Source organism: Tupaia chinensis, unplaced genomic scaffold (genome assembly GCF_000334495.1).
Source record: "Tupaia chinensis unplaced genomic scaffold, TupChi_1.0 Scaffold000632_1, whole genome shotgun sequence".
In the NCBI taxonomy this organism is placed as follows: domain Eukaryota; kingdom Metazoa; phylum Chordata; class Mammalia; order Scandentia; family Tupaiidae; genus Tupaia; species Tupaia belangeri.
This window is the reverse complement of record NW_006160152.1, coordinates 237,639-250,012: the sequence shown is the minus strand read 5'-3', so window position 1 is coordinate 250,012 and position 12,374 is coordinate 237,639. Positions and strand designations below refer to the sequence as shown.

General features: G+C 42.9%; 1 protein-coding gene across 6 annotated transcripts in view; it reads right to left on the bottom strand.

Moving 5' to 3' along the window:
- Nucleotides 1-4,979, bottom strand: part of MEF2A (myocyte enhancer factor 2A) — an 81,106-nt gene extending 76,127 nt beyond the window's left edge. For all 6 annotated transcript variants that reach the window (XM_014591998.2, XM_014591999.2, XM_006159488.2 and 3 more), the window contains exon 1: nt 4,789-4,979. In XM_014591998.2, the coding sequence (XP_014447484.1) occupies nt 4,789-4,842 (54 nt within the window). In that variant the 5' untranslated portion in view covers nt 4,843-4,979. The remainder of the gene's footprint in view (nt 1-4,788) is intronic.
- Nucleotides 4,980-12,374: the final 7,395 nt, after the last annotated feature.

The window sequence follows — 12,374 nt, the reverse complement described above, 5'->3', positions numbered from 1 at the left end:
CTGGGACTCAAATCACGGTCGACTACGTGGGAGTCCAGCAACATAGCCCTTACGCTACCTGCTGGTCCCGAAATATACTATCTTAAAACACTGAAGTCTGAATCATTTATGTCTTGAGATGCATCTACCAGGTTGTCGGAAAAGTCATGACATATTTTTTTCTGTTTTTGTTTTTTTTTTTAAATGCAAAAACGGGTCATGATTTTTCCGACAACCCAACGGATGTACTTGCTACATTAAAGTTCTGAATTTAGCTAATATGACAATCAACCAAGCAGAGCACGCATTGCGAGAATAATTCATGAACTACACAGAGACTTTCAAAATGAATAGTACGTGAAAACAGTACTCAGACAGTGATGTTTCTTCCGAATAGCCATTAAGCATGAATGAAAACGACTCTTACTATCAGTAGACAGGGTACAGTCTCTGCTGTCCTTTCCAAAACCACATAACTCAGGACCGGCAGGTGGCATGGTGGTTAAGGGCACTGGCCAACTGTGGTTCGAGTCCTAGACCTGGCAGCTTGCTTTCTCACTTTCTCGCTAGCTCTCTCTTTCTCATTCTCACTCTGTTCCTCTCTGGTCAAATTAAAATAAACAAAAACAAACAAACAAATAAAGTTAAGTACAAGTCTTAAAAAATAAAAACACTTAACCCAAAAATAAAATAGTTCTCTGAAGACATCAATCAAGAGAGGAGAATGAAGGGAGGGCTGAGTAGGGCCAGGGACTTAGAGAATAGACCCCTCCCCATTCCTACAACTCACTCCAACCAGAGCAACGCCAGAAGCAGTTTCTCAGGGGCTACACAATGTGCACAGAATCATGTGTACGTGTTTATGTTGGCACTAAAACCTTCTCACTGAACATTGTACACCTAACATTGTACTAGAACCTTTCTAAATTAAAACATCTCCCCTTTATCTCTAGTGCCTAGTCATTATTTTTTATTATTAAAGACTTTTTTCCTTGGGGCTGGCAGGTGGCGTGGTGGTTAAGGGTGCTGGACTCCCACATAGCCGACTATGGTTCGAGTCTCAGACTTGGAGGCTTGCTTTCTCACTTTATCTCTCTCTCACTCTGTCCCTCTCTGGTCAAATTTAAATAAATAAATAAATAAAATAATTCTCTAAAGAAAAAAGAGTTTTTTGCTTCTGAGCAGTTGTAGGGTGACAACAGCATTAAGAGGAAGCTTAAGGTTCCTCATAAACCCTTCGACCCCAGACATGCAAACCTCCCCCACTGTGAGCAGCACTCTTGCACAGCGGCACCATGGTTACATCTGATGACCCCACACTGACACGTCACCACCAACTGAAGCCCACGGCTTGTAAGAGGGTTCACGCACTCTGTGGGTGTGAACGAATGTATGTACCCACTATTATAGCACCATACACCTATTATTACCACCCGGAATCCCTCCGCCCTCCACCAATTCCCATCCCCAACCCTGGGGACCACTGATTTTCTGTCTCTGGGACTCTGCTTTTTCCAGAACATCACAGAGCAGACCTCCTGGGAGGAAGCCTTTTCAGACTGGCACTACTTTTGACTTACTAATACGCATTTAAGGCTTCTCCATGCGTCTCTCTGGACTGAAAACTCCTTTTTAATGATAAATAACATTCCATTATCTGGATGTACTACAATGTATTTATCCACTCACCTACTAACAGACACCTTGGCTGCTTCCAAGTTTGGCGATTATGAATAAAGTTGCAATAAACGTAAGTGTGCAGGTTTTGAGTTGACTTATGTTTTCAACTCCTTTTGGTAAATACTAAGAAGTCTGAATGCTGGCTCAAGTGTTGAGAACAGGTATAGTAGTTGTTTTTGTTTTGTTTTGTTTTTTTGCTACAGGGCGCATGCACTCACCAGAAAGACAGAGACAGAGAGACAGAAAGTGAGAAATCACCCACCAGGGGGGATGGCCACGCTGCAATCCCTTCTACATTCTCCTCTTGGGATCTTGGGCACGCACACACACGTGCCCAGCGTGAGTGTAAGCCACCGGGTCCAGGACTCGAACTGCGGTCGACTACGTGGGAGTCCAGCGACATAGTCATTACGCTAACTGCTGGTCCCTAATGACCCATATTGATCAAAGTTGAACAAAGAAACGGGACGGAAAAAGACATAGGCGGCTACCACTAATCAAGAGAAGACTGGATTAGCTGTTGATATATAGTTATATATCGTGTTATATATATTATATATTATATAGTTATATATGACAACCCACCCCGTGACATTCCTCAGGACAGCCCTGAGACACACGACTGACGATTCCTGTCGAAAGAGCGGACTTCACAGAAAAGAATATTTTCAGAAATAACAAGGCACCTTATCATAATGATAGAAAGTTCTCCGAGACATAGCTGTAAATGGGATATATGCAACCACAGAGTACGGAAACACATGAGGTAAAAGAAAACTTGTGTCAAGCGCTACTGAAGCCAGTCACGCGCACACCCTCCGACTCAGCAAACTGCAGTCCTCGGCATACACCTGAGTGTTCACACGTCGCACGAGAACGTTCTAAAGAGCAGTCCTGGCCACCGTACCAACACGAAAGTAACCAGATGTCCATCGCAGGAAAAAGCTCACATATATACCTACAAAGCATTCCACTCACAAAATGGAAATGTATAGAACACATGTACAGGGACCAGCAGATAGCATAATGGCTACATCGCTAGACTCCTACATGGTCGACCACAGTTTGAGTCCCAGACCCGGGTCCATGTGCATGCATGCCCAAAATTCTGAGAGGAGAATCGAGGAGAAGGGATTGGGGCGTGGCCATAACCCCAGGGGATTGATTTTCCACTTTCTGTCTTTCTCTCCAGCGAGCACAGGCACCCTATAGCAAAAAAAAAATTCTCTTAGGGACCAGCAGATGGCGAAATGGGTACCTCGCTGGACTCCCATGTAGTCGACTGTGGTTCGAGTCCCGGACCCGGTGGCTTAAACTCACGCCGGGCACGTGTGCGTGCGTGCCCAAGATCCCGAGAGGAAAATGGAGGAGAAGAGATTGCAGCGTGGCCATCCCCCCGGGGGGGTGATTTCTCACCTCCCTTATTTCCTCCATCTCTGTCTCTCTCTCCAGGGGGTACACCAAAACAAACAAACAAAAAAGACAATGAAGGAAACTTTAAGCCCCAAACCCACACACTGAAAAGTCAGTAAAATTAAGGGTTTTTTTTTTTTTAGTTTCTGACACATCGTCTGTGCATAATCTAATCTGAAAAATAAATTGCTCAGCTACTTCTTCTATGTCTTTTCTCCAATCTTTGCTGAACTTATTTTGCGTTGAGAGAGAAATCCAGTCCTTGCTTGGCAAAAAGCTGATTTAGCTGATTCGATATAGGAAGAGGCTAATTCTAGTTGGTGAACTCTAGCAGCAGCTCCATCTGGTTTTTCTTTTTTTTTTTTGAGAGGTTTTTGCAATAGGGCGTGTGCGCTCAACAGACAGAGACAGAGAGACAGAAAGTGAGAAATCACCCCCCGGGGGGGATGGTCACGCCGCAATCCCTACTCCTCCATTCTCCTCTCGGGATCTCGGGCACGCATGCACACGTGCCAGCGTGAGTTTAAGCCACCGGGTTTGGAACTCGAACCGCGGTCAACTCCATGGATGTCCAGGGACATGCTGGTCCCAGTTCATATCCCATAAAATGATGTTTCCTTCTTTCCTCTAAACCAAGGAGTTGGCGAACATTCTCCTCAAGGGCCAGGGGTCAAGATTTTAGGCCTGTGGGTCACGCGGTCCCTGTGATAACTACGGTACTTGGTTTCTCTTAACGTAAGATCCATCTTAGACATTACATACAGGAGTGGGCATGGCGGTGTTCTACTGGAACTGTTGGGTCGTCAGGAAAGTCACGACACAGTTTTTGTTTAGAGAAACATGCCATGACTCCCAATGAGCTTACAGAAAAACAGCCAGCCCAGGGGACGTGGCTTGTCGACACAGCTGACAACTTCTCCTAAGTCCGTGCATTAAAATCACTGTAATTATCTGGAATTCGGAAGGGTTCTAGAAACTGGTGGTGTAAATTAAGTTCAATATAGTTTATCTAGTCAAGCCAAGGCATACATGTAAATGTTTCAGAAATGTTTGTGATAATAAGAGATGTAAAACATTGGGGCTTTGGGTTAACCAGAAGATTTAACTGAATGAAAACAATCACTGATCATGGCAATTAACCTAGGTATGGCCGAAGTAGGAGACTAAGAGGTGATAGTTTAAAAATAATCGATATACAGAAGACAGAATCAAATGCATAGGACATTAAATATCATGTGAAAAATCTACATGACGAATGGTAATGGAGGGATTGTGCTAATTTTCCTTTTCTTTTTACATATTTGTTTTCTACAACATATATAATTTCTTTAATAGACGAAGAGAGAGCTTCTTTAAAAGCACATTATGAAAAGATGCAATTTTATAACTACCAGAGTGTTTTTTTATTAAGCCTGGAACTGGAGATAGTTAGACTTTAAATTTTAAAATATTATTCAACCAGGGGGCCAGCAGATGACGTGGTGGTTAAGGGCACTGGACTCCCACATGGCCGACTGTGGTTCGAGTCCCAGACCTGGTGCCTTGCTTTCTCACTTTCCCACTCTCTCTTTCTGTCCCTCTCTGGTCAAATTAAAATAAATAAAATAAAGTTGAATTAAAATAATTCCTTTAAAAAATATTATTCAACCCATCAAGTCTATGCTCTTTTTTTAAAAAAAAATTTATATCAATTAAATAGGTAAAGTTTTCATTTACCTGCCGGTTCCTTTCATCCATTATACGTGTGATTTGTATTTTCTTGCGCCCCATTTTCAGTCACGTTTCCTTCCTTAGATCCCAAATACTTAATTCAAAAATCAATCTTCTTCAATATCCTAATGCATCGTACACAGCTTCTCTTAGTTCAGCTTCTGGTCCACGGGCTACGACTGAAAGTTCCTCTAAGATCTAAAAAAGAAACACAAAGTAGAAGGTGTCAGTTCTGTAAGTTTGCAGGTCAGAAAAATGCTCCACAAATTTTAAATGCTTTTAGGCTGTACGCGGCATTATTAGTTGAAACCTCCGGTTATATAAAATTAGTAAATATAGTGAAATCTTAATCATTTTGCCCCTAAAATAACTCTGGGATGTCTTTAGTTCTGGCTAAATGAATTGCAACTATAGTATGTGAGGTCTTCTCAAGACACTGACAGCAGCGACAGTAAGAGACTACAACACTTACTGAGATTTTTCTATGGGGCTGGCATTTTCCTAAATACAAACATATCTTAGCTCTGTCATCCCTAAATGCAATCTATTATAATGATCATTTCCACTTGCTAAATAAAGACTGAGACACAGGAAAAATGAAGTAAGTCGTGGGCCCATATTCACAGTCAGAAGCTGAGCTCAGGTAAGAACTCAGAGAGCCTGGCTCCAGGACGATTCTTCGATACCACAGAATATTCTTAAAAGCGTCCGATGCTCTGCATGTTAAAGGGTGCACGAACCTCGACAGCGCCAACTCGACTTCACGAATTATTCTTGCAAACAGACCCAGCCTCCTGTCCCGTGACTGCGTGTCAATCCACAAAGGCATAGTATCCTTTCATAATAATATGGATCTAAATGAAACACGATTCCTTTGGCCACGGAATGAATACCTCCGTATCAGTCAAGATTCATTTTCAGTGTCCCCTCCCGGCTGAAGCCAATGCCAATTCCCTTTGGTAGAATTAACCACAGTACTGGGACCAGCAGTTGGTGTAATGGCTATGTTGCTGGACTCCCATGTAGTCGTCTGCGGTTCAAGTCCCGGACCCAGTGGCTTAAACTCACGCCGGGTGCATGTGTGTGTGCCCACAATCCTAAGGAGAAAGGAGGACAAGGGATTGCGGCATGGCCATCCCCCCTGGGGGGGTGGGTGATTTCTCGCTTTCTGTCTGTTTCTCTCTGTCTTTCTGGTGAGCGCACAAGCCCTATAGCAAAAACTCTCCAAAAAAAAAAAAAAGAAAGAAAAAGCCATAGTACCTCTGTGTGTGTGTGTGTGTGTGTGTGTGTGTACGCACATAAGTTCTAAATCTGCATTCTTTAGAGACTGTGAATCCTTCCTGGGAGATTCTAAAAATTCTTCAAGGGACTTTTATTCCATCCATCTCCACAGGAGAATGCCTAGAGGCGGTATAGTTTGTCTTGTACTGCATGATGGTTTTATCACTTAACAACCAAGGGCTTAGGGCCAGCAGGTAGCGATGGTGGATAGGGTTGGGACTCCCACCCAGCTGACTGTGGTTGGAGTCCTGGACCTGGCAGCTTGCTTTCTCATTTTCCCTCTCTTTGTCTTTCTCTCTGGTGAACAAATTAAATAATAATTTAAATAAATAAATAAATAAAATAGTTCTTTTTAAACATAGGGCTTTTTTACACTTACATAATAAAAATACTTATGGAGAAATTAAGAACACTAAGACCCTCACAGAAATAAATTCACAAGAGAATTTTATTACATTTTTTTTTTTTTTTTTAGAGACTTTTGCTATAGGGTGTGTGCACTCATCAGAGAGACAGAAAGCAAGAAATCACCCCCCAGGGAGTATGGCCATGCCACAATCCTTTGTTCTCCATTCTCTTTTGGGGATTTTGGGCATGCATGCACACATGCCCGGCATCAGTTTGAAGCCACTGTGTCTGGGATTCAAAACTCAGGCAGCCATGTGGGAGTCCAGTGATGTAACCATTATGCCATCTGCTGGCCCCTATTAAAATGCTTTTAATAGTTTGTTTATAACTTCCACGTTGGGAGCCAGATCTCGGCTGTCAACCACGGTTCAAATCCCAGCCTCGGTGGCTCCAGAAACACAGCAGGCACGCGTGTGTGCATGCTCCAAATCCTGATAGGACGGAAGGTGGAGGAAAAGGATCATGGCATGGCCACACCTCAGTGGGCGGTACTGGCTGGCTCGCTCGCTCTCTCTCTCCTCCTGTCCCATCTCTAGTGAGCACACATGCCTTCTGGCAATTAAAATGATTACTTCTCTATCTCGTCACTGTTTAAATTTAATTCCTTTATTATTTCTTCCATAAGCAAGAGAGACACACAGTACTCCCAAGAAGGTCTGAGCACTGCGGTCCCTGGACGCACACAGGCCAGGTAGACTCAGGGAGAGTCAACCAGGAATGGTCCCATGTGGGTCAGCCCAGTACGTCCCTGTCCAGTACCTGAGGTACCTTTCATACTACACACATGTATCTATAAAACATCAGGCCAGCCCTGGTGGTGCAGCACCATAAGGACACCCTCCAAGATGCAGAGGCCACAGGAAAGCTTCCTGGATTTGCAGCCTGAGGATTCCACGTATATCATGCACATAAATATGCACCTGGGAGCCTGGCTGGCTGGGACTGGGTTGGGTCATGGCACGCATACCCTGTCAGTGGGGCCGACCTCTGTATTCCTTTCTCTCATGGAAAAAAACAATAATAAGCTTTGAAAGAAAAAAAATTCAATCACCCTTTGTAAATCCAGAGTTTAATTAATCTGGCTGGTGCTCAAAAGGAATGAGCCCTTTCTCATAGCCTGACTAGCTTCACTCAGCAACAGATTTTCCATATTTCTCCACTTTCTATCAAATTCCAGGGCCTTGTTGTTTTTTATGGCTGAGTAGTATTCCATAGAGTATATGTGCCACATTTTTTCAATCCATTCATCTGTTTGTAGACATTTGGGTCGGTTCCATGTCTTAACAATCGTGAATAATACTGCAATAAATATGGTTGTGCAAGCGCTTTTCTGACCAAGCGTTCTCCTGTCCTTTGGGTAGATACCCAGGAGCCAAACTGCTGGATCATATGGGAGTTCTATTTGAAAGTCTTTGAGGAACCTCCATATCGTTCTCCACAGTGGCTGGACCAATTTACATTCCCACCAACAAGGTAGAAGTAGTCCCCTTTTACTAAAGTCTCTCCAAAATCTAAATGATCTATAACCATGGAATGTATAAATAATGATATTAATGAAGAAAAAAATTAAGTAAAAAAAAAAGTACTGAGCCCTTTTACTCTCACCATGACCAGCACTATCATCAGGCATTTTCTTCATCTTCCTTCTTTCATTTCATTTCTTTGTTCAAACATCAACTACCTATTAACAACTGCTAAGCTACTAATTGACCCCTACTTGCAATAAACCTTCTGAATTAGGCACAGAGGATGAAGCAGCCAAGGGCAGGAGAAACATGACCGCTAATCTCCCCGAGTTCAGAGACTCACTGGGAGGGCAAAGGCATGGATGAGATCATCACAAAAATGAGTTTAATAAAACCCATTTCCCTGACCTAAATTTGGCGTCGGGAAAGGTTTCTCTGAGGATGTGCCTTCTCTGCAAACCCGAGTAGATTACCAGACACAGAAGAGAATATAAAAGCCATGAAAGGAAGGAACAGGAGGCATGGGGGGAAGCAAGCTGGCCGGCCTCTGGTGGGGCCCACGCAACATGGCGGCGATGCCGCCGGCCGTTCTGTTCCTGCAGCAGTCTGCATTACAGGCGGGCTGCTTCCAAATCACCTCGCCTAACAGATCACATCGTATCAATCCCCGCCACAGCTGTCTGGGGGAGGTGAGACAAATATTCACAATGTGCTGCAGAGATATTGTTGCTAACGTATGTAAGATCTATCTGCGCCGATAAGATACATAGAAGGTGCGACTTTCTACGATCTGAACGCTTCGAAATTCTAGAACGTATCCGGGCATTGCGCTTTTCACAGTGGGGGAGGAGATTGCTTCAGAACAACTTTCTTCTGAGAACAATAAAATGCAAGACGAAAGATCATCTATTTGAAACCAATGGAGGATGTTCAAGAAAGTGGGACTCTGCAAGGCCAGGACCTGGAGGAAACAGGAGAGAGCAGTTTTTGGACTCATTTTCTGCCTGTAGATTCCAAAGCTATTGATTAAAAGACTGAGAACGTGAACAGAGCTTTCAAGAGAGGTACAGGTGGTGGGACCAGCACGTGGCGTAATGGCTATGTCGCTGGACTCCCATGTAGTTGACCACAGTTCGAGTCCCGGACCCGGTGGCTTAAACTCACGCAAGGCGCATGTGCGTGTGTGTCCAAGATCCTGAGAGGAGAATGGAGGAGAAGGGATTGCGGCGTGGCCATTCCCAGGAGGTGATTTCTTGCTTTCTGTCTCGCTCTGTCTTTCTGGTGAGGGCACATGCCCTATAGCAAAAACATCTCCAAAAAAAAAAAAAAAAAAAAAAAAAAAAAAAAGAAAAAAAATTGGCACACACACACAAAAAAAACCACTGAAAAGACTTTAAATAGCAGGAAATCGGGATGTCAGATGCAGCTTGGATCCACGCACACACAAAAAGGAAGGGCAACCAACAGGGTAAGTAAGCAACTCCGACGAATACTGGCTAAATAAATAATCAGCTGCACTTCTGAAATATAAGATACTACTATTCGCAATAAGAGTGCATAATTTGAGAGGGTAGAGAATGAAGTTATAGTGTCCTAAAGCCCTTTCAGTCACTGGAGGTGGAAAAAGTGCTCAGGTACTTTAGGCTTTCCTATTCAAGGACATGCGCGGTGAGCTGTGGGGTGACCCTCGCAGAAACACATACTCGGAGAGGAGGAAAAACAGAATGCAAAAGGAGGCAGGAAAAGAGAAATCAACAGAAAACAAACAAGGAGATGACAGATTTAACCCAAATAGATCAGCAATTACATGAAATAGAATTCAACTAGACCTCTAAATTGTTTTAAAAATAGAACACAATTATATCAGGGCTGGCAGGTGGCATGGTGGTTAGGGCGTTGGGCTCCCACATGACCAAAGCATGGTTCAAATCCTGGACCTGGCAGCTTCCCTTTCTCTCTCTGGTCAAATTTAAAACAGAAATATTAATAATAAATAATTCTGCTTAAAAAGTGATCACAGAAATTTAAAGAAACACAATTATATCACGATTACACAAAGAATATGTCTTAAATGTGAGGAAACAGAAAGAATGAAAGAGTATACCATGTCAAACTTTTATGCAAATAAAAGTTGTATCACAGTGAACTTTAACACAAGGACAGAGGTATTGAGGGATACTTCGAAACAATAAAAGTTCAACTCGCCAGGAAGACAGGACGATTCTGACTTACAGTCCAAAATGCGTTCCTAAAAATCAAATCTACTGCGCAAAAACTAGGGGCTTCTTTTTCCTTATTTTAAGTAGGAAAAATTATAATACGTTACACATCAACTCATAATACCAATCATTCCCCTCTTAAAATTTGACACGCAGGAAGTGTCCCTTTACAGTAGCAAACCACCACAGTCAGGATGCAAAATGTTTACTCCTGGACTTAAGATGCAGTAACTTGCTCAGTGACTTTTTTCCTTCTCCACAACTTAACACTTTCCCAACTTTTTTGTATTTTGTATAAATCCGAGCCAAAAACAAAGGCTAAACATGAAAGGCAATTAGAAATGTGTTCAGAACAGGGACCAGCAGTTAGCGTAATGGCTATGCTGCTGGATTCCCATGTAGTCGACTGTGGTTTGAGTCCTGGACCCGGTGGCCTAAACTCACGCCAGGTGCATGTGCGTGCGTGCCCAAGATCCCAAGAGGAGAACGGAGAAGGGATTGCGGTGTGGCCATAATGCACCACGCAGACAGTGGTTCAAAGGCTTCTAACACATTACTGCCATTATTACACAGAGAATCACTCCCTTCGTGGATACTCAGTACACGCTTCCACGTCTACATGCGATTCTAATATTCTACAAACTGTATTTGGAGTGTCATTTGTGACTTTTTTTTCATATGCCAGTTTGGTAAAATACCGTACTAAATTTTCCAGATATAAAAATATGCTTCTCTTAAATAAATATCAACTAAGAAACAAGTATGACTGTATGTTAAGGGCACTCAAAAAAAGAACTAAGTCCACAATTGTAACAGATTGATTTTAACAGTTTCTTCAGCAATGGATGGAATAAACATATGGAAACAAAAAAACATTTGAAGGATACAATTAACAATCTAACTATAGGATACTAGACCCAACAACTACAGAAGATACCTTGTAACTGCACACAAAGACATTTACCACAGGGACCGCAAATGGTGTAATGATTAAGTCGCTGGACTCCCATGCAGTCAACTGAGGTTCGAATCCCAGACCCGGCAGCTTAAAACTCACACAGGGCATGTGTGCATGCCCAAAGTTCCAAGAGAAGAATGGGGGAGAAGAGATTATGGCATGGCTACCCCCCAGGGGATGAGTCCTCACTTTCTGTCTCTCTGTCTCTCCGGCAAGTGCAAGCACCTTATGGCAAAAATCCCTCTTAAAAGGGACCAGCAGGTGGCGTAATGGTTATCTCACTGGCCTCCACATAGTCAACTGTGGTTCAAGTGCAGACACGGTAGCTTAAAACTCTCACGGGTGTGTGTGCATGTGTGCCCAAGACCCCGAGAGGAGAAGGAACTGTGGTGTGGCCATTCCCCTGGCAGGGGTGATTTCTCGCTTTCTGTCTCTCTCTCTCCAGTGAACACACCCTAAAACAAAAATCACTCTCTAAAATGAAAAAACATTTACCAGGGCAGCCTCATGAATCAGTGATTAGGTGCCGGGCTTTGTGAGATGGAACCCACATGGTCAGTCATACTTTGAGTCCTGGCCCTGGTGGCTTAAAAACAAACAAACACGCCCAAAATCCAGACAGAAAACCGGAGATGGAAGGACGTAATCATGCCCCCTTGAGAAGTGCTATTTCTCTCTTCTTCTCTCTTCCCCTCCCCCTCTTTTCTTTTTTCTGGAGAGTGCACACATCTACTGAGAATTAAAAAAAAAAAAGAATCAGCAAACGTGACCATGCTGGACTAAAAGCTAAGGTTGAATTTCAAAGGACAGACATTCAGATGAATTAAGCCAGATATTAACAACAAAAACTTAAGTAGAAACCCTTATCTATTCAAAATTTAAGTAATAAACTTCTAAATAATCCACGGGTCGAGAAAAAAAATCATACTGCAAATTAGAAAAAATGTTGAATGAAATGATATCAAAAATACTTCCTATTGGGACCACCAGGTAGCATGGTGGTTGAGGTGCTGGACACTCCCACATGGCTGACTATGGTTCGAGTCCTGAACACGGTGGCTTGCTTTCTCACGGTCTCTCTCTCTAACTCTCTCTGGTCAAATTAAAATAAATGAATGAGTAAACAAAATTAAAATAAATAATTCTTTAGAAAAACACTTCATATCAAAAGGTATAGGAGACTGCTAAAGCCATGCCCAAGAAAGAAATTGATCGTTTTAAAATACACACACGGGGAAAGAGAAGGAAGGCCACAAAGCC